General features: G+C 39.1%; 1 protein-coding gene and 1 long non-coding RNA gene across 15 annotated transcripts in view; one reads left to right on the top strand and one right to left on the bottom strand.

Moving 5' to 3' along the window:
* Window positions 1-27,015, bottom strand: part of BCAS3 (BCAS3 microtubule associated cell migration factor) — a 718,021-nt gene that overhangs the window by 271,706 nt on the left and 419,300 nt on the right. For 2 of the 14 annotated variants that reach the window (XM_063799119.1, XM_063799122.1), the window contains one exon: window positions 15,881-20,020. The exons of 11 other annotated variants lie outside the window; for them this stretch is intronic. In XM_063799119.1, the coding sequence (XP_063655189.1) occupies window positions 20,013-20,020 (8 nt within the window). In that variant the 3' untranslated portion in view covers window positions 15,881-20,012. Of the gene's footprint in view, window positions 1-15,880; window positions 20,021-27,015 lie in introns of those variants that run through there. One more of the 14 variants, XR_010153059.1, reaches the window with a different exon arrangement.
* Window positions 1-27,015, top strand: part of LOC104002960 (uncharacterized) — a 70,680-nt gene that overhangs the window by 16,691 nt on the left and 26,974 nt on the right. The gene's annotated exons all lie outside the window — the stretch shown is intronic.

Below are 27,015 nucleotides of genomic sequence, written 5' to 3'. Positions count from 1 at the left end.
GACACTATCATGTTTTCTTAGTGGACCAACAAATACTATACATTACAATAATATATTTTATAATATGGGATAAATCACATTTGGTCATGGTAGGTGATTCTTTTACTGTAACATTCAATTTGGTTTGTTGGTATTTTATTTGCTATTTCTGAATCTAAATTCATAAGTAAGATTGCTACATAGCTCTCTTTTATGTATGTTATGTTTGTTAGGTTTTAGTCATTCATTTTTAAAAGCCTCTCTGAGAGGGGATTAGAAAAACCCTGTCCTCAATAGGTGTTAAAAAGTTCCTCAATGCTAATGCTATTTATTATGAAGTAGGAAAAGGCAAGAGGCCACAGCCTGCAAGCACAAAGGTGAGATAATGGCTTCCACATCACTTAACTGTCAGCCTTGCTTAGTGTGAAGTGTTGTGTCTAGAGACTCCCAACCAACCATCCATTTAAAAATATATAGAATATTAAAGTAATTGACAAACACAGAAACTGTCAACATTTTGGAAGATAATTTAAAAAGCAAAATGCATTTTGGGGGTAGTGTTAGTATGCAATAAGAAACAAAAAAAAAACCAGATTAGGCAAAAAACAATATCTATTTCAAATATCAGCACCAGAATCCTGCGAAGTTAGTCCCCATATTGGTAAAGGTTATTGAACATTTCTGCACCTCAAGGTCTGTCTATGCTTTTGTCACAACAAAAGGCTGCTCTCTCTTGCCAAAAAAAACAGGAATGTGTAGCCTAGCAAGACAGACACTTTTAGACAATAATTGCTTCTCTCTACCCAAACGCCACACAAAAACTTGCAGCACCCCCACCACCCACACTGGGAAAGGCCAAGTAGGGAGCCCAGACTCCACCCTTGAGAGGCTATGACAAGGTGCCCAACACCTCCACAGGGGTGGTGTTGGAGAAGGCTAAGTACAGTCAGGACTTTCATCCCTATCTGCTGTTAAAACGAACCACCTCCTAACACACACGTGCAGTTTTGGTGCAGGACAAATGGGGAGTCTGGATTTTCACCCCTGCTTGGCAGTAAGGAGGCACCACTCCTTCTCTCCACTGGGGTGCTTATGAAAGAGGTCTAGGGGAGAATCCCTTTTTGGACTTTGACCGTATCATCCAGCACTAATGCACTGTCATTGGAGACTACGTTGGGAGCTGGGACTTCCATCTCTCCCAAGTAGTAACCTGATTGGGTGGTAACAGTAGTGTGGTAAGGAACCTGGGCTTCTACCTCCACCTGGCAGAAATGAGGTAGAACATCCTACTTCCCCTGCCACTGTGATACCAGAGAAAGCCCCTTAAAACCAAAGATTTAAGTACAATTCATATCATAGGGAAATGCCCAGCTTTCAACTGAAAATGATTCAACATACTTCCAGCCAGCAAGATATCATAACAAATGAAAAAAAGACAATCAATAGATATCAACACCAAGATGACAGAGATCCTAAAATTATCTGACAAAGACTTTCAAAGCAGCCATGATAAAAATGTTTCAATGAGTAATTATGAACATGCTAGAAACACATAAAAAATGAAAATGAAAGAAATGTAAACTTTGGGTAATAATAATATATCACTTGTCAATGTAGGTTCATCAGTTATAGCAAATATACTACTCTGGTGGGGGATCTTGATAATAGGCGAGGCTATGCATCTAGGGGGTGGCAGGGAGTATATGGAAATCTCCCCACCTTCTGCTTAATTTTGCTGGGAACCTAACTAAAATTGCTCTAAAAAACCCCAAAGCCTCATCAAAGAAATAGAAAGTCTTAGCAAACAAGTAAAAGATACAAAAAAGAATGAAGTGGAATTTTTATTTACTTATTTACTTATTCATTTTTGAGACAGGGGCTTGCTGTGTCACTCAAGCTGGATTGCGGTGGTGTGATCATAGCTCACTACAGCCTCAAACTCTGGGCTCAAGCAATTCTCCTTCCCTTGGCCTCCCTAGTAGTTGGGTCTACAGGTGCAAGCCACTGCACCCAGCTAATTTTTAATTTTTTCTTGTAGACACAGGGCCTTGCTTTGTTGCCCCAGCTGGTCTCCAACTCCTAGCTTCAAGCAATTCTCCTGCCTCAGACTTCCAGAGTGCTTGGATTACAGGTGTGAGCCATCATACCTGGCCTCAAAAGAAAATTTTAGAACTGAAAAATACAATAACTAAAATAAAAAGCTAAGTGGATGCGTTCAGTAACAGAATGAAGAGGCACAGAAAGAATTAGTAAACTGTAACATGGAGCAATAGAAATTACCCAGTCTGAATAACAGGGGCTCAGGGATCTGTGAGATTATAATGAAATATGTAGCATTTCTATCCCTTTAAGCCCGAAAGGAGTGGAGAAAGGGTGTGGGTTGGAAAAGTATTTGAAAAATAATGCTTGAATAATATCCACATTTTTAAGAGACATAAATTGACACATTAAAGAAGCTAAATTCTGAACTTCAAACAGGAAACTTCCAAAGAAGCCCACTAGAAGACACATCATAGGTAAACTTCTGAAAATGAAAGACAAAGAAAAAATCTTGAAAGCAGTGAGAGAAAAATGGCACTTTACCTATATGGGAAGAAAACTTCAATTAACATCACATTTGTCATCAGAAAACACGGAGGCTCAAAGAAAGTAACACAGTATTTTTTTCTGAGTACAAAGGAAAAGAACTATGAACCTTCAATCCTATACCCAGCCATAATATCACTCAGTAATAAATGGGAAATCAAAACATTTTCACATGAAGAAAGACTAAGAATTTGTTGCCAGTGGACTTACTCTAAAAGAATGACTAAAGGAAGATCTCTTAACAAAGGGAAAACAAATGAAGAAGTAACTGCGGAACAGTAGGAAGGAAGAAAAAACATAGTAAGCAAAAACATGTTAAATACTATAAGCTTTTCTTCTCCTCCTGAGTTTTCTAAATTATGTGTGAGAGTTGAGGCAAAAACAACACTCTTTGATGTGGTTCTAAATGCATGTAAGACAATGTTTAAGATAATTATATTATAAATCAGGATGGTAAAGGGACATAAAAGGAAGAAGGGCTACGCTCAAATTGGTGAAACAGTGATACCAGTAGACTGTGATAAGTTAGGTATACATAATGCAATATACATATATTGGCCACTAATAAAGATACATAAAGGACCATAATTTTTATTTTATTTTATTTATTTATTTATTTATTTTATTATACTTTAAGTTTTAGGGTACATGTGCACATTGTGCAGGTTAGTTACATATGTATACATGTGCCATGCTGGTGCGCTGCACCCACTAACTCGTTATCTAGCATTAGGTATATCTCCCAATGCTATCCCTCCCCCCTCCCCCCACCCTACCACAGTCCCCAGAGTGTGATATTCCCCTTCCTGTGTCCATGTGATCTCATTGTTCAATTCCCACCTATGAGTGAGAATATGCGGTGTTTGGTCTTTTGTTCTTGCGATAGTTTACTGAGAATGATGATTTCCAATTTCATCCATGTCCCTACAAAGGACATGAACTCATCATTTTTTATGGCTGCATAGTATTCCATGGTGTATATGTGCCACATTTTCTTAATCCAGTCTATCATTGTTGGATATTTGGGTTGGTTCCAAGTCTTTGCTATTGTGAATAATGCCGCAATAAACATACGTGTGCATGTGTCTTTATAGCAGCATGATTTATAGTGCTTTGGGTATATACCCAGTAATGGGATGGCTGGGTCAAATGGTATTTCTAGTTCTAGATCCCTGAGGAATCGCCACACTGACTTCCACAATGGTTGAACTAGTTTACAGTCCCACCAACAGTGTAAAAGTGTTCCTGTTTCTCCACATCCTCTCCAGCACCTGCTGTTTCCTGACTTTTTAATGATTGCCATTCTAACTGCTGTGAGATGGTATCTCATTGTGGTTTTGATTTGCATTTCTCTGATGGCCAGTGATGATGAGCATTTTTTCATGTGTTTTTTGGCTGCATAAATGTCTTCTTTTGAGAAGTGTCTGTTCAGGTCCTTCGCCCACTTTTTGATGGGGTTGTTTGTTTTTTTCTTGTAAATTTGTTTGAGTTCATTGTAGATTCTGGATATTAGCCCTTTGTCAGATGAGTAGGTTGCAAAAATTTTCTCCCATTTTGTAGGTTGCCTGTTCACTCTGATGGTAGTTTCTTTTGCTGTGCAGAAGCTCTTTAGTTTAATTAGATCCCATTTGTCAATTTTGTCTTTTGTTGCCATTGCTTTTGGTGTTTTGGACATGAAGTCTTTGCCCATGCCTATGTCCTGAATGGTAATGCCTAGGTTTTCTTCTAGGGTTTTTATGGTTTTAGGTCTAACGTTTAAGTCTTTAATCCATCTTGAATTGATTTTTGTATAAGGTGTAAGGAAGGGATCCAGTTTCAGCTTTCTACATATGGCTAGCCAGTTTTCCCAGCACCATTTATTAAATAGGGAATCCTTTCCCCATTGCTTGTTTTTCTCAGATTTGTCAAAGATCAGATAGTTGTAGATATGAGGCGTTATTTCTGAGGGCTCTGTTCTGTTCCATTGATCTATATCTCTGTTTTGGTACCAGTACCATGCTGTTTTGGTTACTGTAGCCTTGCAGTATAGTTTGAAGTCAGGTAGTGTGATGCCTCCAGCTTTGTTCTTTTGGCTTAGGATTGCCTTGGCGATGCGGGCTCTTTTTTGGTTCCATATGAACTTTAAAGTAGTTTTTTCCAATTCTGTGAAGAAAGTCATTGGTAGCTTTATGGGGATAGCATTGAATCTGTAAATTACCTTGGGCAGTATGGCCATTTTCACGATATTGATTCTTCCTACCCATGAGCATGGAATGTTCTTCCATTTGTTTGTATCCTCTTTTATTTCCTTGAGCAGTGGTGTGTAGTTCTCCTTGAAGAGGTCCTTCACATCCCTTGTAAGTTGTATTCCTAGGTATTTTATTCTCTTTGAAGCAATTGTGAATGGGAGTTCACTCATGATTTGGCTCTCTGTTTGTCTGTTGTTGGTGTATAAGAATGCTTGTGATTTTGGTACATTGATTTTGTATCCTGAGACTTTGCTGAAGTTGCTTATCAGCTTAAGGAGATTTTGGGCTGAGACAATGGGGTTTTCTAGATATACAATCATGTCGTCTGCAAACAGGGACAATTTGACTTCCTCTTTTCCTAATTGAATACCCTTTATTTCCTTCTCCTGCCTAATTGCCCTGGCCAGAACTTCCAACACTATGTTGAATAGGAGTGGTGAGAGAGGGCATCCCTGTCTTGTGCCAGTTTTCAAAGGGAATGCTTCCAGTTTTTGCCCATTCAGTATGATATTGGCTGTGGGTTTGTCATAGATAGCTCTTATTATTTTGAAATACGTCCCATCAATACCTAATTTATTGAGAGTTTTTAGCATGAAGGGTTGTTGAATTCTGTCAAAGGCTTTTTCTGCATCTATTGAGATAATCATGTGGTTTTTGTCTTTGGCTCTGTTTATATGCTGGATTACATTTATTGATTTGCGTATATTGAACGAGCCTTGCATCCCAGGGATGAAGCCCACTTGATCATGGAGGATAAGCTTTTTGATGTGCTGCTGGATTCGGTTTGCCAGTATTTTATTGAGGATTTTTACATCAATGTTCATCAAGGATATTGGTCTAAAATTCTCTTTTTTTGGTTGTGTCTCTGCCCGGCTTTGGTATCAGAATGATGCTGGCCTCATAAAATGAGTTACGGAGGATTCCCTCTTTTTCTATTGATTGGAATAGTTTCAGAAGGAATGGTACCAGTTCCTCCTTGTACCTCTGGTAGAATTCGGCTGTGAATCCATCTGGTCCTGGACTCTTTTTGGTTGGTAAACTATTGATTATTGCCGCAATTTCAGCTCCTGTTATTGGTCTATTCAGAGATTCAACTTCTTCCTGGTTTAGTCTTGGGAGAGTGTATGTGTCGAGGAATTTATCCATTTCTTCTAGATTTTCTAGTTTATTTGCGTAGAGGTGTTTGTAGTATTCTCTGATGGTAGTTTGTATTTCTGTGGGATCGGTGGTGATATCCCCTTTATCATTTTTTATTGTGTCTATTTGATTCTTCTCTCTTTTTTTCTTTATTAGTCTTGCTAGCGGTCTATCAATTTTGTTGATCCTTTCAAAAAACCAGCTCCTGGATTCATTAATTTTTTGAAGGGTTTTTTGTGTCTCTATTTCCTTCAGTTCTGCTCTGATTTTAGTTATTTCTTGCCTTCTGCTAGCTTTTGAATGTGTTTGCTCTTGCTTTTCTAGTTCTTTTAATTGTGATGTTAGGGTGTCAATTTTGGATCTTTCCTGCTTTCTCTTGTGGGCATTTAGTGCTATAAATTTCCCTCTACACACTGCTTTGAATGCATCCCAGAGATTCTGGTATGTTGTTTCTTTGTTCTCGTTGGTTTCAAAGAACATCTTTATTTCTGCCTTCATTTCGTTATGTATCCAGTAGTCATTCAGGAGCAGGTTGTTCAGTTTCCATGTAGTTGAGCGGTTTTGAGTGAGATTCTTAATCCTGAGTTCTAGTTTGATTGCACTGTGGTCTGAGAGATAGTTTGTTATAATCTCTGTTCTTTTACATTTGCTGAGGAGAGCTTTACTTCCAAGTATGTGGTCAATTTTGGAATAGGTGTGATGCTGAAAAAAATGTATATTCTGTTGATTTCGGGTGGAGAGTTCTGTAGATGTCTATTAGGTCCGCTTGGTGCAGAGCTGAGTTCAATTCCTGGGTATCCTTGTTGACTTCCTGTCTCGTTGATCTGTCTAATGTTGACAGTGGGGTGTTAAAGTCTCCCATTATTAATGTGTGGGAGTCTAAGTCTCTTTGTAGGTCACTCAGGACTTGCTTTATGAATCTGGGTTTTCCTGTATTGGGTGCATATATATTTAGGATAGTTAGCTCTTCTTGTTGAATTGATCCCTTTACCATTATGTAATGGCCTTCTTTGTCTGTTTTGATCTTTGTTGGTTTAAAGTCTGTTTTATCAGAGACTAGGATTGCAACCCCTGCCTTTTTTTGTTTTCCATTTGCTTGGTAGATCTTCCTCCATGCTTTTATTTTGAGCCTATGTGTGTCTCTGCACGTGAGATGGGTTTCCTGAATACAGCACACTGATGGGTCTTGACTCTTTATCCAATTTGCCAGTCTGTGTCTTTTAATTGGAGCATTTAATCCATTTACATTTAAAGTTAATATTGTTATGTGTGAATATGATCCTGTCATTATGATGTTAGCTGGTGATTTTGCTCGTTAGTTGATGCAGTTTCTTCCTAGTCTCGATGGTCTTTACATTTTGGCATGATTTTGCAGCGGCTGGTACCGGTTGTTCCTTTCCATGTTTAGTGCTTCCTTCAGGAGCTCTTTTAGGGCAGGCCTGGTGGGGACAAAATCTCTCAGCATTTGCTTGTCTGTAAAGGATTTTATTTCTCCTTCACTTATGAAGCTTAGTTTGGCTGGATATGAAATTCTGGGTTGAAAATTCTTTTCTTTAAGAATGTTGAATATTGGCCCCCACTCTCTTCTGGCTTGTAGGGTTTCTGCCGAGAGATCCGCTGTTAGTCTGATGGGCTTCCCTTTGAGGGTAACCCGACCTTTCTCTCTGGCTGCCCTTAACATTTTTTCCTTCATTTCAACTTTGGTGAATCTGACAATTATGTGTCTTGGAGTTGCTCTTCTCGAGGAGTATCTTTGTGGCGTTCTCTGTATTTCCTGAATCTGAACGTTGGCCTGCCTTGCTAGATTGGGGAAGTTCTCCTGGATAATATCCTGCAGAGTGTTTTCCAACTTGGTTCCATTCTCCCCATCACTTTCAGGTACACCGATCAGACGTAGATTTGGTCTTATCACATAGTCCCATATTTCTTGGAGGCTTTGCTCATTTCTGTTTATTCTTTTTTCTCTAAACTTCCCTTCTCGCTTCATTTCATTCATTTCATCTTCCATCGCTGATACCCTTTCTTCCAGTTGATCGCATCGGCTCCTGAGGCTTCTGCATTCTTCACGTAGTTCTCGAGCCTTGGTTTTCAGCTCCATCAGCTCCTTTAAGCACTTCTCTGTATTGGTTATTCTAGTTATACATTCCTCTAAATTTTTTTCAAAGTTTTCAACTTCTTTGCCTTTGGTTTGAATGTCCTCCCGTAGCTCAGAGTAATTCGATCGTCTGAAGCCTTCTTCTCTCAGCTCGTCAAAGTCATTCTCCATCCAGCTTTGTTCCGTTGCTGGTGAGGAACTGCGTTCCTTTGGAGGAGGAGAGGCGCTCTGCATTTTAGAGTTTCCAGTTTTTCTGTTCGGTTTTTTCCCCATCTTTGTGGTTTTATCTACTTTTGGTCTTTGATGATGGTGATGTACAGATGGGTTTTTGGTGTGGATGTCCTTTCTGTTTGTTAGTTTTCCTTCTAACAGACAGGACCCTCAGCTGCAGGTCTGTTGGAATACCCTGCTGTGTGAGGTGTCAGTGTGCCCCTGCTGGGGGGTGCCTCCCAGTTAGGCTGCTGAGGGGTCAGGGACCCACTTGAGGAGGCAGTCTGCCCGTTCTCAGATCTCCAGCTGCGTGCTGGGAGAACCACTGCTCTCTTCAAAGCTGTCAGACAGGGACATTTAAGTCTGCAGAGGTTACTGCTGTCTTTTTGTTTGTCTGTGCCCTGCCCCCAGAGGTGGAGCCTACAGAGGCAGGCAGGCCTCCTTGAGCTGTGGTGGGCTCCACCCAGTTCGAGCTTCCCGGCTGCTTTGTTTACCTAATCAAGCCTGGGCAATGGCGGGCGCCCCTCCCCCAGCCTCGCTGCCGCCTTGCAGTTTGATCTCAGACTGCTGTGCTAGCAATCAGCGAGACTCCGTGGGCGTAGGACCCTCCCAGCCAGGTGCGGGATATAATCTCGTGGTGCGCCGTTTTTTAAGCCGGTCCGAAAAGCGCAATATTCAGGTGGGAGTGACCCAATTATCCAGGTGCGTCCGTCACCCCTTTCTTTGACTCGGAAAGGGAACTCCCTGACCCCTTGCGCTTCCCAAGTGAGGCAATGCCTCGCCCTGCTTCGGCTTGCGCACGGTGCGCGCACCCACTGACCTGCGCCCACTGTCTGGCACTCCCTAGTGAGATGAACTCGGTACCTCAGATGGAAATGCAGAAATCACCCATCTTCTGCGTCGCTCACGCTGGGAGCTGTATACCGGAGCTGTTCCTATTCGGCCATCTTGGCTCCTCCCCCCATAATTTTTAAAACTATACATAAAAACTCTTCAACAAATGGTGCTAGGATAATTGGCAAGCCACATGTAGAAGAATGAAACTGCATGCTCTTCTCTCACCTTATATTTAATACAAAAATCAACTCAAGATGGATTAAAGACTTAAATCTAAGACCTGAAACCATAAAGATTCTAGAAGATAACTTCAGAAAAAACCCTTCTAGACATTGGCTTAGGCAAATACTTCATGACCAAGAACCCAAGAGCAAATGCAACAAAAACAAAGATAAATAGATGGGAATTAATTAAACTAAAAAGCTTCTGCACAGCAAAAGAAATAATTAGCCAAGTTAACATACAACCCACAGAGTGGGAGAAAATCTTCACAATCTATACATCTGACAAAGGACTAGTTTCCAGAATCTACAAAGAACTCCAACAAATCAGCAAAACAAACCCAAACAATCACATCAAAAAGTGGGTTAAGGATGTGAATAGACAATTCTCAAAAGAAGATATACAAATGGCCAACAAGCGTATGGAAAAATGCTCAACATCACTATGGAAATGCAAATCAAAACCACAGTGCAATACCACCTCACTCCTGCAAGAATGGCCATAATCAAAAAATTAAAAAATAATAGACGTTGGCATGGATGCAGTGAAAAGGGAACTTTTACACTGTTGGTGGGAATGTAAACTTGTACAACCAGTATGGAAAACAGTGTGGCGATTCCTTAAAGAACTAAAAGTACATCTACCATTTGTTCCAGCAATCCCACTACTAGGAATCTACCAAGAGGAAAAGAAGTCATTATGTAAAAAAGATACTTGCACACACGTTTATAGCACCACAATTTGCGATTGCAAAAATATGGAACCAAACCAAATTCCCATTAATCAGCGAGTAGATAAAGAAAATGTGGCATGTATACACACACACACTCACACACACACACACACACAATGGAATACTACTCGGCCGTAACAAGGAATGAAATAATGGCATTTACAGCAACCTGGATGGAACTGGAGACTATTATTCTTTTTTTTTTTTTTTTTTTTTTGAGACAAAGTCTCACCCTGTCATGAGGCTGGAGTGCAGTGGTGTGATCTCAGCTCACTGCAACCTCCGCCTCCTGGGTTCAAGTGATTCTCATGCCTCAGCCTCCTGAGTAGCTGGGATTACAGGCATGTGCTACCACGCCCAGCTCATTTTTGTATTTTTAGTAGAGACAGGGTTTCACCATGTTGGCCAGGATGGTCTTGATCTCTTGACCTCGTGATCCGCCCACCTCAGCCACCTAAAGTGCCGGGATTACAGGCATGAGCCGCCGTGCCCAGCTGGAGAGTATTATTCTAAGTGAAGTAACTCAGGAATGGAAAACCAAACATCATATGTTCTCACTCATAAGTGGGAGCTAAGCTAAGAGGACGCCAAGGCATAAGAATGATACATTTGACTATCAGGACTCAGGGGAAAGAGTGAGGGGTGGCAAAGGATAAAATGTGACACATTGGATACAGTGTACACTGCTCGGGTGATGGGTGCACCAAAAATCTCAGAAATCACCACCAAAGAACTTATTCATGTAACCAAACACCACCTGTTCCCCAAAAGCCTATTGAAATTAAAAAAAAAAAAAAACACTATAGACAAATCAAGATAGAATTTTAGAAAATGTTCCATAACCTACAGGAAGGCAGGCAAAAAAGAAAAACCAAATCGAGCCTAAACAAAACAAAAAAACAGAGAAAGAAAAAGCAGAGATCAAATAGAAAATAAAAAATAAAATGGCAGACTTAAGCCCTGACAGATAAATAATTATATTCAATGTAAATGGTCTACAAACACTAATTAAAAGACAGATATTGGAAGAATGGACTAAAACATGACTCAACTATATGTTTTTTACAGGAAATTCATTTAAAACATATCAAATATAATGATACAGACACACTGAAACTAAAATGTTAGAAAAAGATACATCACGTAAAAGTTACAGGAAGGAAAGTGGGGGTGGCTACCTTAATACAAGATAAAGTAGACTTTAGAGAAAAGAAAATTACCAGATAAGAGAAAGACATTATATAATGATAAAAAGTTACACAAAGAAAACACAGCAACCCGAGATGCGCATGCACTAAAAACAGAGCTACAAAACATATGAAGCAAACCCTGACGGAACTGAAGGAAGAAATAGACATACCTACAGTTATAGCTGGAGACTTCAATAATTCTTTCTCAACAGGTAGATTTCTCATATATTGATGGTAGGATTATAAAATAATACAGACAGTATGGAAAATAGTTTGGAAGTTTCTTGAAAAATTAAACATATCCTTACAATGTGACCCAGCAACTGTGCTTGTGGGCCTTTAGCTCAGTGGAATGAAACTTCTTTTATCTACATGAAAACCTTTACATGATTGTTCAAGGCAGTTTTACTTGAAATAGCCATAAACTGGAAACAGCCAAAATGTTGTATAATAGGTGAATAGTTAACTAAACTGTGCTACATCCATACCATGCAATACTACTCAGCAATTAAAGGGAATAGACTATTGATACATGCAATCACTTGGATGGACCTCAAAGGCATTATAATCCATTTTAAAAACAGGCAATATCAAAGGGTCACATATCATAAAATTCCATTTCTTAAAAATCTCAAAATGACAAAATTATAGAGATGAATAGATTAGTAGCTGGCAGGGGTCAGAGATGGTGGTGGGATGGGAACTGAGTGGGGCTATAATGGAGCAGGAAGAAATGAGCAAGATATTTGTGGTGATGGAACAGTTTGTATCTTGATGATGGTGGTGGTTACATGAATCTGTGCACATGATAAAATGACACAGAAGTGGCCAGGCACAGTGGCTCACGCCTGTAATCCCAGCACTTTGGGAGGCCGAGGCAGGTGGATCATGAGGTCAGGAGTTCAAGACCAGCCTGGCCAAGATGGTGAAAACCCGTCTCTACTAAAAATACAAAAATTAGCCAGGTGTGGTGGTGCACGCCTGTAATCCCAGCTACTCAGGAGGCTGAGGCAGAAGAATCACTTGAACCCGGGAGGCAGAGGTTGTAGTGAGCCGAGATCACACCACTTCACTCCAGCCTTGGCTACAGAGCAAGACTCCATCTCAAAAAAAAAAAAAAAAAAAAAAAAAAGACACAGAAGTATATGTACACTTTAGACCAATGTCAGTTTTCTTTCACCTCTGTAAAATGTGGGGAGTAATCAGTCTGCTGGGAGGATATACTTTATATAGTGGCATCATTAGGCAGGATTAGAGGCTTCCTAGATGACTTTCTGCCTATTCCATTAAGGCAAGATGGTTCAAAATAACACAATAAACTCAAAGATTTCTTCAGCTATAGGAATACAGAGACTTCGGCCTGTAAGTGCAAAAAGCCACCTTCTGAAAAGCAGTGTGACATCACTAAAAGAGCTTGAGCTTCATGCTGAAGGAACTGGGAATCTAAATCCCAGTTTTCCAGTTACTAAATGTGAGACCTAGTAGAGGAGGGAAGAATACAAGCAGACAGGTCTTAGCTTCCTGTGTTTAAGAGTATTTTTGTCAGAAGGGAAACACCTAACTCTGTAGCCCTTCCAACTCAAGTTAGACATCACCGTTTTTTTGAGACGGAGTCTCGCTCTGTCCCCAGGCTGGAATGCAGTGGCGTAATCTTGGCTCACTGCAACCTCCGCTTCCCAGGTTCAAGCTATTCTCCTGCCTCAGCCTCCCTCCCAAGTAGCTGAGACTACAGGCACGCGCCACCACGCCCAGCTAATTTTTGTATTTTTAGTAGAGACGGGGTTTCACAAAGCCGGCCAGGATGATCTCGATCTCTTGACATCATGATCTGCCCACCTCAGCCTCCCAAAGTGCTGGGATTACAGGCATGAGCCACCATGCCCGGCCATTATCACCTCTTCTGAGAAGAACTCTAAGACTCCCCCGAAGACTGGTGAGGTGCTCCCATGGTACCACTGTCTTCTGCATGAATTAAACTTTAAACAGAGGGACGATTAATTAATTATAATAGAAGGCTGATTACATAATTTAAGAAACAGGCATACAATGGAAAACAATATAGTTGTGAAAAATTGATCTGGACCCAGAATAGCCAAAGCTATCCAAAGCAACAAGAACAAAACTGGAGGTATCACATTACCTGACTTCAAATTATACTACAAAGCTATAGTAACCAAAAGAGCATGGTACTGGAATAAAAGCAGATACATAGACCAATGGAACACAATAGAGAATCTAGAAATAAATCTTTTTTTTTTTTTTTTTTTTTTGAGATGGAGTTTCCTTCTTATCACCCAGGCTGGAGTGCAGTGGTGTGATCTTGGCTTACTGTAACCTCTGCCTCCCAGGTTCAAGCAATTCTCCTGCCTCAGCCTCCCAAGTGCCTGGGATTACAGGTACCCATCATCATGTCCAGTTAATTTTTGTATTTTTAGTAGAGATGGGGTTTCACCATGTTGGTCAGGCTGGTCTCGAACTCCTGACCTCAGGTAATCCACCCTCCTCAGCCTCCCAAAGTGCTGGGATTAAAGGCATGAGCCACTGCACCTGGCCAAGAACGCAGAAACAAATCTACCTACCTACAATGAACTCAATTTCGACAAAGGTGTCAAGAACACACACTGGGGAAAAGACAGTCTCTTCAATAAATGGTGCTGGTGAAACTGGATATCCATATGCAGAAGAATGAAACTAGACCCCTATCTCTCACTATATACAAAAATAAAATGAAAAATGGATTAAAGCAGGGGGCCCAACCCCCACATCGTGGACCAGTACTGGTCACGGCCTGGGTCGCACAGCAGGAGGTGAGTGTCAGGCAGCAGAGCATTGTGAGATCAGTGGTGGCATTAGATTCTCATAGGAACACGAACCCTACTGTGAACTGTGCATATGAGGGATCTAGGTTGCATGCTCCTTATGAGAATCTAACTAATGCCTGATGATCTGGGTAGAACAGTTTCATCCAGAAACACCCTGTCCCCCACCCTGGTCCACGGAAAAATTGGCTTCCATGAAACTGGTCCCTGGTTCCAAAAAGGTTGGAGACCACTGGATTAAAGCCTGAAATCTAAGACCTCAAACCATGAAAATACTACAAGAAAACACTGGAGAAATGCTCCAGGACATTGGTCTGGACAAAAATTAATTCAGTAATACCCCACAAGCACAGGCAACCAAAGCAAAAATGGACAAATGGGATCACATCAAGGAAACAATCAACAAAGTGAAGAAACAACCCACAGAATGTGAGAAAATATTTGCAAACTACCCATCTGACAAGGAATTAATAACCAGAATATATAAGGAGCTCAAACAACTCTATAGGAAAAGATCTAATAATACCATTTAAAAAAGGGCAAAAGATTTGAATAGACATTTCTCAGAAAAAGATATATAAATGGCAAACAGGCATATGAAAAAGTGCTCAATACCACTGATCATCAGAGAAATGCAAATCAAAACTACAATGAGATATTAGCTCATCCCAGTTAAAATGGCTTATAGCCAAAGGACAGGCGCAATAACAAATGCTGGCAAGGATGTGGAAGAAAACCCTCATACACTTTTGGTGGGAATGTAAATTAGTACAACCACTATGACGAATAGTTTGGAGGTTCCTCAAAAAAACCACAACTAGAGCTACCATACAATCCAGCAATCCCACTGCTAGGTATATACCCAAAAGAAAAGAAAACAGCATATTAAAGAGACACCAGCATTCCCATGTTTGTTGCAGTACTACTGTTCACAACAGCCAAAATTTGAAAGCAAACTAAGTGTCCATCAACAGATGAATGGATAAAGAAAATGTGGTACTTATACACAATGGAGTACTACTCAGCCATAAAAAAGAATGAGATCCTGTCATTTGCAACAACATGGATGAAACTGGAGGTCATTATGCTAAGTGAAATAATCCTGGCACAGAAAGACAAATATCACATGTTCTCACTACATTAGTGGGATCTAAAAATCAAAGCAATTGAATTCATGGAGATAGAGAAGGATGATTACCCAAGGCTGGGAAGGGTGGTGAGAGGGTAGGGGGGAGGTGGAGAGGATTAATGGGTACAAAAAGTGGAATTAATAAGACCCAGTATTTGATAGCACAACAGGGTGACTATAGTCATATTAATTATACATTTTAAAATAACTAAAAGAGTACAGATTGTTTGTAACACAAAGGATAAATACTTGAGGGAACAGATACCCCATTTTACATGACGTGACTATTATGTATTACATGTCTGTATCAAAACAACATATATATATATATATATATATATATATATGATGTAATACCCCAGGTATGTGTGTGTCTGTGTGTGTCTGTGTGTGTGTATATATATATACCCCTACCATGTACCCACAAAAATTAAATTTTTAAATTAAAAAAAAAAAACTGACATGGAGGCTGGGCATGGTGGTGCATGCCTACAGTCCTAGCTACATGGGAAGCTGAGGTAGGAGGATCTATTGAGCCCAGGAGTTCAAGACCAGCCTGGGCAACATAGCAAGAACCTGTCTCTTAAAACAAACCAGCAAACAAAATTGACATGGAAGGATATTCGTGATATACACAGAGTAAAAGAATTTGGAAGTATATATACCAAAGGTTTATCTTTAGATGACTCTGAACTCCCTCCCTCCCTTCCCTCCCTGCTTACCTTCCTTCTTATGTATTCTAATGTTTCTAAAACAACCACGGTTTATCTGCAACATATGAAATGTGCAATATAAATATAAAAGATTAATAATCCTCATATATGAGATCTGAAAGTCAATGAGGGCCGGGTATAGTGGCTCATGCCTATAATCCCAGCACTTTGGGAGGCCAAGGTGGGTGGATCACTTGAGGTCAGGAGTTTGAGAGCAGCCTGGCCAACATGGTGAAACCCCATCTCTACTAAAAATACAAAATTAGTTGGGTGTGGTGGCGTGCACCTGTAATCCCAGCTACTCAGGAGGCTGAGGCAGGAGAATTGCTTGAACCTGGGAGGCAGAGGTTGTGGTGAGCTGGGACCCTGCCACTACACTCCAGCCTGGGTGACAGAGTGAGACTCCATCTCAAAAAATCAAATCAAATCAATAAGAATAGAAAAACTTCAAAATGGTCAATGGCTAATTAACACTTGTTCAATGTTCAACCTCAATAGTAATCAAATAAATATAAATTAAAATTGCTTTTCTTCCCCAAATAAAACTTATTATTGTTCTTTCTTTTGTTTGTGGTCACAGTATATAAAATAAAATTTACCATTTTAACCATTTTTAGGAATACAACTCAGTGGCACTAATGACATTCACAGTGTGGTACAACCATCACCTCTTCCTATTCCCAAAACTTTTTTTGTTTTTGTTTTTTTGAGATGGAGTCTCACTCTGTTGCCCAGGCTGGAGTGCAATGGTGCAATCTCGGCTCACTGCAACCTCCACCTCCAAGGTTCAAGTGCTTCTCCTGCCTCAGCCTCCCAAGTAGCTGGGACTATAGGCATATGCCACCATATTCGGCTAATTTTTTTTTTTTTTTTTTGGTAGTTTTAGTAGAGACAGGGTTTCACCATGTTGGCCAGGCTGGTCTCAAACTGCTGACTTCAAGTGATCCACCTGCCTCAGCCTCCCAACCCAAAACTTTTTAATCACTTGCCAGACCCTGTAACTAGTAAGCAATAACTCTCCATTCCCCTATTTTCCCCAATGCCTGGTAACCTCTAATCTACTTTCTATGTTTACAAATTTGCCTATTGTGTATTTTTCATATAAGTAGAATCATACCCTGTTTGTCCTTTTGATTCTGGCTTAATTTAGCAGAACATTTCCAAGGTTCACCTATGCTACAGCATGAATCAGACTTTCATTCTTTTTTGTGGCTGAATAATGTTTCCTTTTCTTTTTTGAGACAGAGTCTCTCTCTGTCCCCTAGGCCGGAGTGCAGTGGTGCAATCTCAGCTCACTGCAATCTCCGCTTTCCAGGTTCAAGCGATTCTCATGCTTCCGCCTCCCAAGTAGCTGGGATTACAGCTGTCTGCCACCACCCCCAGCTAATTTTTGTATTTTCAGTAGAGATCGGGTTTTGCCATGCTGGCTAGGCTGGTCTCAAAACTCCTGACCTCAGGTGATCCATCCACCTCAGCCTCCCATATTGCTGGGATTGCAGGCGTGAGCCACGTGCCCAACCTGAATAATGTTTCATTGTATGGACAGTTCACATTTGGTTTATTCTATTCTTCTTTTGGTGGATACTTGGGTTGTTTCCACATTTTGGCTAGTGTGAATAATGCTGCAATGAACATTATCATACAAGCTTACTGTTTTCTTTTTTAGGTTGTTGTTATTTACCTAGGAGTTCAATGGCTGGATAATATGGGAATTCTAGATTTTGTTTTTTAAGGAAATGCCAAACTGTTTTCCACAGTGACTTTACCATTTTACATTCCTACCAGCAGTGTAAGAGAGAGAATTATTGTTTTTAGTCTACCAAATTGAAGTCCTTAAAAAAAGTAAGCCTAGTGTTAGCAAAGCAAGACTAAAGGAAGGAAATGAGGAACATCAACCTTAGCTGAATGAATGAATGAAGCACAAATTGATAGAACTTTACTTAGGGCAACCTGGCAATATGTAAACACAAAGTGACTTAAAAATATACGTATTCTGGACCCAGAATTTCCACTTCTGGGAATTTATCCTAAACAAATAATCACAGATAACAACAAAGATTTATATATAGGAATTTATTTATTCTAAATTAGTATGGTAAAAAATTCTAAACGATCTAAAAGTTTAATGATAGAAAATCAGACAAATAAATGATCCAGCCACCATTAAAATATCTATGTCTTCAAAAATATTTAATGACTTGAAGGAAATCTGCTAACAATAAATGAAGCAAGTTTCAAAATATAATTTATTCTACAACTGTCCCCCGCTCCTTATCTATGGGGATACGTTCCAAGACCCCCAGTGGATGCCTGAAACCATGGACAGTACCAACACTATACACCCACGCATTGCTTAACAACAAAGATGTGTTCTGAGAAAGTGTGTTATTAGGTGATTTCATCACTGTGCAAACATCATAGAGTATGCTTGTACAAACCTAGATAGAATAGCCTACAACACACCTAAGCTATATGCTATAACCTCTTTTATTACTCCCAGACAAAAAATCTGTGCAGTATGTTACTGTACCGAATACTGTAGGCAACTGTAACACAATGGTAAGTATTTGTGTATCTAAACATAGAAAAGGTACAGTAAAAATCTGGTATTATAATTTTACTGGAACACTGTTGCACGAGCATATAAGGTCCACTGTTGACTGAAAGGTCACTATGCCATACATGACTGTATATACCATGTTTTTTCCTATATGTACAGACCTATGATACAGTTTAATTTATAAGTTAGGCACAAAGATTAACAACAATAACTGGTAATAAAATAGAACAATTATAACAATATGCCAGCATCAACCCTTGTGCTTTGGGGCCATTAAGTAAAATAAAGGTTACCTGAATACAAGCACTGTAATACTGCAACCAAGACGGCTGCCAAGTGACCAAAGGATAGGTAGCATATACAGCCTGGAGATGCCAGACAAAGGGATGATTCACGGTCTGGGAGGGATGCTGTAAGATTTCACCAGGCTACTCAGAAAGGCACAAAATTGAACATGTATGAATTGTTTATTTCTGGACAATATTTTAAATAAAACACCAATATGTGACAAATGAATTTAACCAAACATCCCTAGCTGCCTTTCTGTCCCAAAGTGTACCAGTACTAAAGCTCTTTAACTTTTTTTTTTTTCATTTTCTCCCAACACTTAAAGCAAGAGGTATAAGAATTCTGTGGGTTTAGGCCGGGCACGGTGGCTCACACCTGTAATCCCAGCACTTTGGGAGGCCGAGGCAGGTGGATCACCTGAGGTGGGGAGTTCGAGACCAGCCTGACCAACATGGAGAAACCCCATCTATACTAAAAAAAATACAAAATTAGCCAGGCGTGGTGGCACATGCCTGTAACCCCAGCTACTCATGGGGCTGAGGCAGGAGAATCACTTGAATCTAGGAGACAGAGGTTGCTTTGAGCCAAGATCGCGCCATTGCACTCCAGCCTGGGCAACAAGAGCGAAACTCTGTCTCAAAAAAATAAAAAAAATTCTGTGGGTTTTTCCTCTAGTGTCAGCATAGTAGTCATGGCCTTTCATGGGTCTGCTTTTCTAGCCACATTCCACTTAAGTTTTATTGAAAACCTCACAAATGGAACTAGCTCCTCCTAGGTTTTTCTGTGATCATTTAGTTTAAAGAAATTAAAGGTCTGAGGAAAGCAAAGGCCAGGTTTTGGGGTAAACCACCTGAGTGGAAAACTGGGCTGGTGCAAGGCAGTTTTCCAACGTGCTGTGCCCTGCGGCAGGGTAGTTTTCAATAAATGTAAGTAGAGAATATTTAAATAGCACCCAATTCACTTTTTATTCTCATAAAAAGGGAGGGATGAAAGAGATGGAAATGCAGCTATGGTTCCATAAAAAGCCACAGCTGAGCCAACAGCAGTGAGGAAACCCACGGAGGTTACCTGAAGTATGTATTACACAGCTTGTGATGAGAAAAAGCCTCATGACTTTTCCTACTCTCAGCTATTCCTAGTTTTATTAAACAACCTGGTACACTAGCAAAAGACACTACTTACTTCCACCAGGAAATCTTTTTTGCAGTGGTTACTTGCAGAACCATCCAACGCTTAGGTTTACTGGGCTTACTTTTAAGAATGTTCTGCTCCAGGGCTGGGCAAAGTTACTCTGCTGAGTAAAATGTAAGATAAAGTTGTAAGCATTTTTTTTATGGAGAGGGCAAATATTTTTCATTTCTTTAAAGCTTTAAGATGATCATCTAAAGTCCTTTAATGAAGCAGAATTGATGGGGTAACGCAGAGGATCTTTCACAAGGTGACATGTAATACCCGATTTGGAGCTCAAGGCGCTGACACGGATCCTAAGTAAATGAGACTGCTATTTGATCCAATAAATGATGAAGTATGAGATGAAGTGCAGATCTGAAAGGCATATATCTCAATCCCCAAAGGTTGCCTCAAATAGTAATTACTGATGTTCCAAGGCATTTGCCCTATGTGCTACAGTGAAACAAACACTTTAAAGCCATCCTGTGGTATTTCCTTACTTTAATTTCAATAAAAAAAGTTTCTTTATTCAGTTATACAAGATGAAAAAGTTATATGAAAAACTTTTTTTAAAAAAAGTTTTTAAAAAATAAAAGCAGAAAAATATGTCTTAGCTACTCCTTGGTCAAGGTCTCGCCTCCTAAAAGACTGGAATAAAACTCTCAGCATCTTTGCTGACATGAGTCTGTGGGTGGGGAGGTGGAATGGGAGAGAGGACATCAAGCCCACCCAACTCCTGGAATTTTTACAGAAAAGACAAAACTTTCCAAGTGAAATAGTCATTTTGGTAAATGAAACCATTTGTAACTTTAGAAAAGTTTTTTCTTTTATTCCAACGTATCATAAGAAAAATCCACACTGTGCTTCTAATAGGCTATAAAGCTTTGGTTTAAAGATGGGTCAACAAGAGCTAAAACCACTAATGTCATACTTGGAGAAGCAAGAGTGGAGGATAGTGACGTCCCAACACTTCCAGGATCCCAATGAAAAGTCTCACCCAGGCGAAAGACTATCTGCCAAATTTATGCCAAGAACAAAGTTTTATAGCCAAGTTAAAATCTTTTGTGTATTTAGGGACTGTTATAAAAATAGTAACATTTTCTGCATCCTTGAGAGAGCCTTTTCCTTATAGAGATGAAACAGGATTATCAAAATAGGAAGACAGTTGCTGTGAGGGAGCAATAGAAACAGGACAAACTGAAACAGAGACAGAAAAAAGAACATGAAAGACAAAGACAGAGTAAGATGGAGTGAAAAACACACATAAACAGTCTGACATGCTCAGGAGAGTGATCTGTTCCTCTGCAAACCAAATAGCTTCATTTCTTTGCCTTTTTAGGCTGAGTAAAATGTATTTGCATGTAAAAACAAATATAACTAAAGTTAAATCCATTTGGGCAGCAGTATTTTGAGGTTCTTTTTTAAGAAGAGGAGACTTAGGGAGTTAATTTCATTCCTTAGTCCCCACCAAAAACCTCCATGAACTGGTTAATTTCAGGTCAGTAGGAGTTCCTGGAGTTGGAGTAAAAATGTCAACATATTCCTTACTAAAGCCACAGTGATGAATACTTTTCCCTTAAACGATTCTCAGAGCTGCCTCAGACTACTGCAAATGTATCCAAATGACAGAGGATCACAGATTTTAGAATCAGAAGGATGTCTGAGCATTTAATATACAAACTTATTACAAGAGTAATAAGGAGATACACTGTTATACCAGCATAACCTAAGAAGGGAAGAACTGAATGGTAGGGATGCGGGTACAAGAGAATAATTTCTGTGATTTAGATTCTTGTCTGAAATATCAGAATATAATCTGTTATTGGAATATATCTTCATACCAAAGCACATTATAGCTAAAAACACAGGCTCTGGAATCAGACTGCTATAGGGATTCAACCAGGAATCTACAACATTTTAGTCTGTTTTCTCAACTGTAAAATTGGGACAATAGTATAAGCTATCTTCTTAGGATGCTCATAATACATTATGATACACGTGAAGAGCAAAACTAAAACTTTGGGACAGACAGAAAGGAAATATTTTACGGAAAGAAGGTAAGGTGGTGACAACTGACATTTAATGAGTCCTTGTTATGTACCTGAACTATGGCCAGAAGATTTTTATTATCTATTAATTTTTACAACATCAGAGACAGATGTTCCTATACTCTTCTTATGGACAAAGAAACTCAAGGTTATGTACCCAGTCAGCTACAGAAATGGGAATGAAATCTACACCTAACCACAAAGCTCATGCACTTGCATTACACACGTCTATTCAAAAAAATTTATCAAAAATGGACTTTAACAACAAGCTATGTAAAACATGTTCATGACAAAAAAATTCAGATGACACTGCCAAAGTTGGGAGGTAGTATACAGTACTCAATTTCTCTAAATCACACCCTCTTCTGAAAAAAATGGAAATTGTAACAGTGCTTTTACCTCATAATATTTTGTGAATACAGGTGATAATGCACATGAAATGCTTAGCATAGTGTATTCAGTAACCAAATGTTACCTAAAACCACTAATAGTTCATTATATATAATTTAATATGCATACAGGAGAGAAACTCTATGAGCTGCATATAATTCAAGATTTAAAAACAGATGTTAAGAATCCTATTTAACTTTTAATTCCATAATTTTTCAAGAATAAACCTCTCCAAATAGGTTTCTTTCATGAAAACAGATGCATACAATTCAAAATTATATCAGCTTACGTTAATTTTCACGATCACAACCTCAAAATAATTTTGTCTCAGCTAAGGACATCTACTAATTTGCATATAGCTATTTTTGTGAATGTTAATAGTATTGCATTCAGGAGGTTCCTTAGTGATTCCTTATTTTTATTCTTGAGACCATATATGCTAAAGTAAACTACAGTGAAAATTACACCATCCATAGAAGGAACTGATAAAGGTATCATCCCACAGCCTTTCAATTTATTAGTATTTTTATCATATCAACTAACTAGAAGGCAAAACCTAGTTACCATTTTGCAGATGGATAAACAGAGGCCGAAAAATGGGCCAGTTAAAGGTACTGCAGTCCCCATGCATTAATGGGTATACTTTCATATCTGCACTTCCTTAAATTTATTAAAAAGCCAAATATTATTCTGAAATCAAGGTAGGGAGGTATTTCTGAATACATCACACAAAACAAACCAGAATTTTAAAATGTGAAAACACAAGTCAAGAGGATGAGAGCTGAACAACTCTTAAAAGTTTGAAAGTGGCTAAGAGCTCTTAGATCTTTATAGTAATAAATATTGTAGTGTACAATGGTCCATTGGGAATCCTCACTCATATGTTATTCCATGATTGAAGATCAAGGTGTCAGGTCCATTTAGAATCAGTGTATTTTGGGTATGTTTTAAGCTTTAATCCATATTTTGAAAAAATAGTTAACAATATTTCTAAGGGAAATATAATCACTTTGCTTACCTTGCACTCCCCCACTCCCCACTATAGAGTGAATTGTGAGTTCCAAACACTGGTATTCCTTTAGTTTGAATTTTCCCATAAGTAGATGGAAAGGTAATGACCTTGGCCTATCACGATTCTTAAGTGGAAAGCCTTTTTCAGCTTAAGAAACCATTACCTGATTGAGAGTGGCTTTCCTAGCTGAAAATAACTGTTTACTGCTTAAAGGGTAAGTATCTGTGAGATGCAGGTATAGTTAGGTGAGTCTTGAATATAACATTCTTCCATCATCAAAATCTCATCGGAGAGGTTTTGCCAATGGTCTTTTAAAATAGAGGTGCCATTCCAGAGTGGAGGTAATGTATTTTGTGTCCTCTATGATACAATAGTATATGATAAAAAGAATAAATATAAATAGTTCTTAGGTCACATACATGCCCTGATGATTATATGAATGAAATCAAGGTTGGCTGAGATGCTGTTCAAGGTCCGGGAAAAAAATGAAGGTTTCACAGATTCACACCTTTGCTCTACCATCTACTAGCTCTGTGACAGTAGACAAGTTATTTAAATCTCTTAACCTCAGCATCTTCAACTGTTGAAAAAAAAATCTAAAAAGTATGTTGTTAAAAACAGAGTTTAATTTATGTTTGCATGGATAATGCAGGGCCGTGTTGTAAAGGACTCTAGTGGAAAGATGGTCTCCTTGTCACTTCTGCTCCCTAGCCACACAGTTTCTCTTTGAGGAGGTAATTACTGTTCCAGGTAAATGCAAGAACTTGGTTTCAATGTTCCATGATGAAATATTGAATTCATTAACATTTGCTGAGTGCCTATTATGTGTCAAAACCATTCAGGGAGCTATGGGGAGTACAAAGATGAGCTCATAGTCTAGAATGAAAAACAATACCCAACTAATTTTAATATCAGATGGTACACATAACAGTAAAAGTTTAAGAACACATGAGAAAGTAATTAATTTAATCAAGGGGGTGAGTTGGAATAAAGAGAAAGATTAAGAACATGTTTCAAGAGAAATGAAAAGTGTCAGGCACCATAGTAAGTTCTCTCTGGCTTAAGCCGTCTGATTCAGGAACTGGGTCCCTCTCATGGCTATAAAAACTCTAATTTGAGGTACTGACTCATGGCTATGAATTTCTAACATAGGAAAAGGAAAAGGTAGCCCAAATAGAAGATCATAGGGTTCGCTATTTCCTCTTTAGGTAGAGAGAAACAGAAGAGTAAATGGGTTCTGTTCCCAGTCTTACAAGCATTCATTTGAGAACTACATAAACTCATCTAAAGAAGGGATAACTGACTGGGGAGTTCAACTAAGTGTCAAGTGTAACTTAGTGTTCTCTACAGTCTTAACATTGAACATTTATGTAATAACTGTTGCCTTTCCAAATATTGTAGAACACCAAAGTAAAATAGGTTTAAGACTCAAGACGCCACTTCATACAACAGAAGTCAATTCTACCATGTTTCTTGTAGCTGTCTAGAGCATAAGTACAAGTAACTAAACTGTAATGACATCACTAAAATTTTGGAAATTCTTCAACAAAATGTTTTGGCTTAATGGAACTTAGGGTCAGTTCTCCATATGCCAATGTCCTATGCCCAAAATGGGCTAGCTTCAAAGGCAGCCCAAAATATCCCTAAAATTATGTCTGAAAGTTAGCCTAGTAAGAGCAGAAAGCAAAAGCATGTCCATTCTTTTCAACAGATGTTTACCAGTCCTGACCATAGATTCCAGAAAGCAAGACTTCGCTAGAGTTAATGCTTTATAAAGATAACCTTAAAATAAAAATTTCCATGCTAAGCCTAATAGAACGAAAGCTTGTATCAAAGAAATATTCTGTTTAAACATAATGCTGCTTTAAAAGCATAACATAAAAGATAATTTGAAATGCTTTGTAAAATATTTCACTTGATTACACAATTGACCATAGGCCCAAACAAAGGAATAGTGATCATAACATAAGGGCAAACCTAACTGAGGACCAGGTTTAAGTCAGGTAATGAAGATAAAGACTCAGCATTACCAACTTGTAATCACGTTATGATATTTAAAGCCTTATGTTTTATAAGAAATCAACAATGGTTATCATTGTTGATTATCACTATCATTATTAATCATCACTGACTATCATTATTAATCAGATATCAAGAAATATTGATTATCTGCTCTGTGGAAGGTACCAATACCAGGCAAAGGGAGATACAAAGACAGCCCTTGTTCTCAAACAGTCCTTTATTATAAGCCATCATTTTCCCCCCTCTGTTCTAAGCATGCTACATATAAGGTAATCCAATAATAATGCCATCCAGGAGTATCTTTTATTTTTTTTGAGACAGAGTCTCACTCTGTCACCCAGGCTGGAGTGCAGTGGTGCGATCTCAGCTCACTGTGAGCTCCGCCTCCCAGGTTCATGACATTCTCCTGCCTCAGCCTCCTGAGTAGCTGGGACTACAGGTGTGCGCCACCATGCCCGGCTAATTTTTCGTATTTTTAGTAGAGATGGGGTTTCACCATGTTAGCCAGGATGATCTCGATCTCCTGACCTGGTGATCCACCTGCCTCGGCCTCCCAAAGTGCTGGGATTACAGGTGTGAGCCACCACACCCGGCCCATCCAGGGGTATCTTAAGCCAAGCAGTAACAGAACAATCAGGATCCACACCTACTGTTAAGGTGTTTCATGCTTCCACTTTTACCGTTTTCATTTGGCAAAGAAATCCTGATCACAACAACGTAAAAACATTTAGAGACTTAAGAACTGCTATCAGTATCATCTCGTTCTACTCACTCTTGTCCATGGATCATGGATGCCATAAAATCTGCTAACCGAATTCCTTTTTGCAGCATACCACTTAATTGCAGGAAAAGCTCAAACTCAAATGTGTTATTATTTAAAGCCAAGCCTCACTTCAAATTGAGGTATTTGGGTTTAGAAAAATTCCTCCCCAGAATTCTACTCTGGTATTAGAAAAATCACAATTACAAGCCACAGAATATTAAAGTCACAACTTTGGCAAAATATCAGGATCACTTCAGAGGTGAGATTTGAACTTCAGCACCCAAAACCAAAAATACAATGTTCTAATCCTATAATATCACTCTCTTCTGTGATTATGAAGGCCTCTTAAATACTAAGAACAGAAAGGGGGACAAAGCCTCTATTTTTCTCCTCTCCATGCACAACTCAGTCCCAATGTTCTGAATATATGAATATTCTGTAACAACAAGCTACCTTCAAAATGTCCAAGTAATTACAGGTTCAGGTCAAGAACCCTAGACCATATTGATTACCTCTATGCAAGAAGGACCCTCCAGCACCATTTATATCCATGATAACAGAGACAGCTTTTAAGGATCTGTGACATTAAGAATTTTCAGTCATATCAATGCCAGGAATGGAAAGCCAATGACCAGTCAGGCCTGTCAGTTGTTGCCTAAAGCAATAAGGACAAGCTGGGAATTCATCACACTGGAACTTCATCTGCCAGCTGCATTCACACATTTTCACCACCTGAATAGTTGATTCTCTTCAACTCCCACGTGGCTCATTTCAGCATACAGTGTTTTGAAATGAATATTTGATTAGGCAGGGTAGAAAGAGGTTTGGACTTATCTGAGGTGTCACCATAATGCACTTTAAGTAATTTTAAGTATCAGGAGCTA

This window comes from Pan troglodytes, chromosome 19 (assembly GCF_028858775.2).
Source record: "Pan troglodytes isolate AG18354 chromosome 19, NHGRI_mPanTro3-v2.0_pri, whole genome shotgun sequence".
In the NCBI taxonomy this organism is placed as follows: Eukaryota; Metazoa; Chordata; class Mammalia; order Primates; family Hominidae; genus Pan; species Pan troglodytes.
This window is presented reverse-complemented; position numbering and strand designations above follow the sequence as displayed.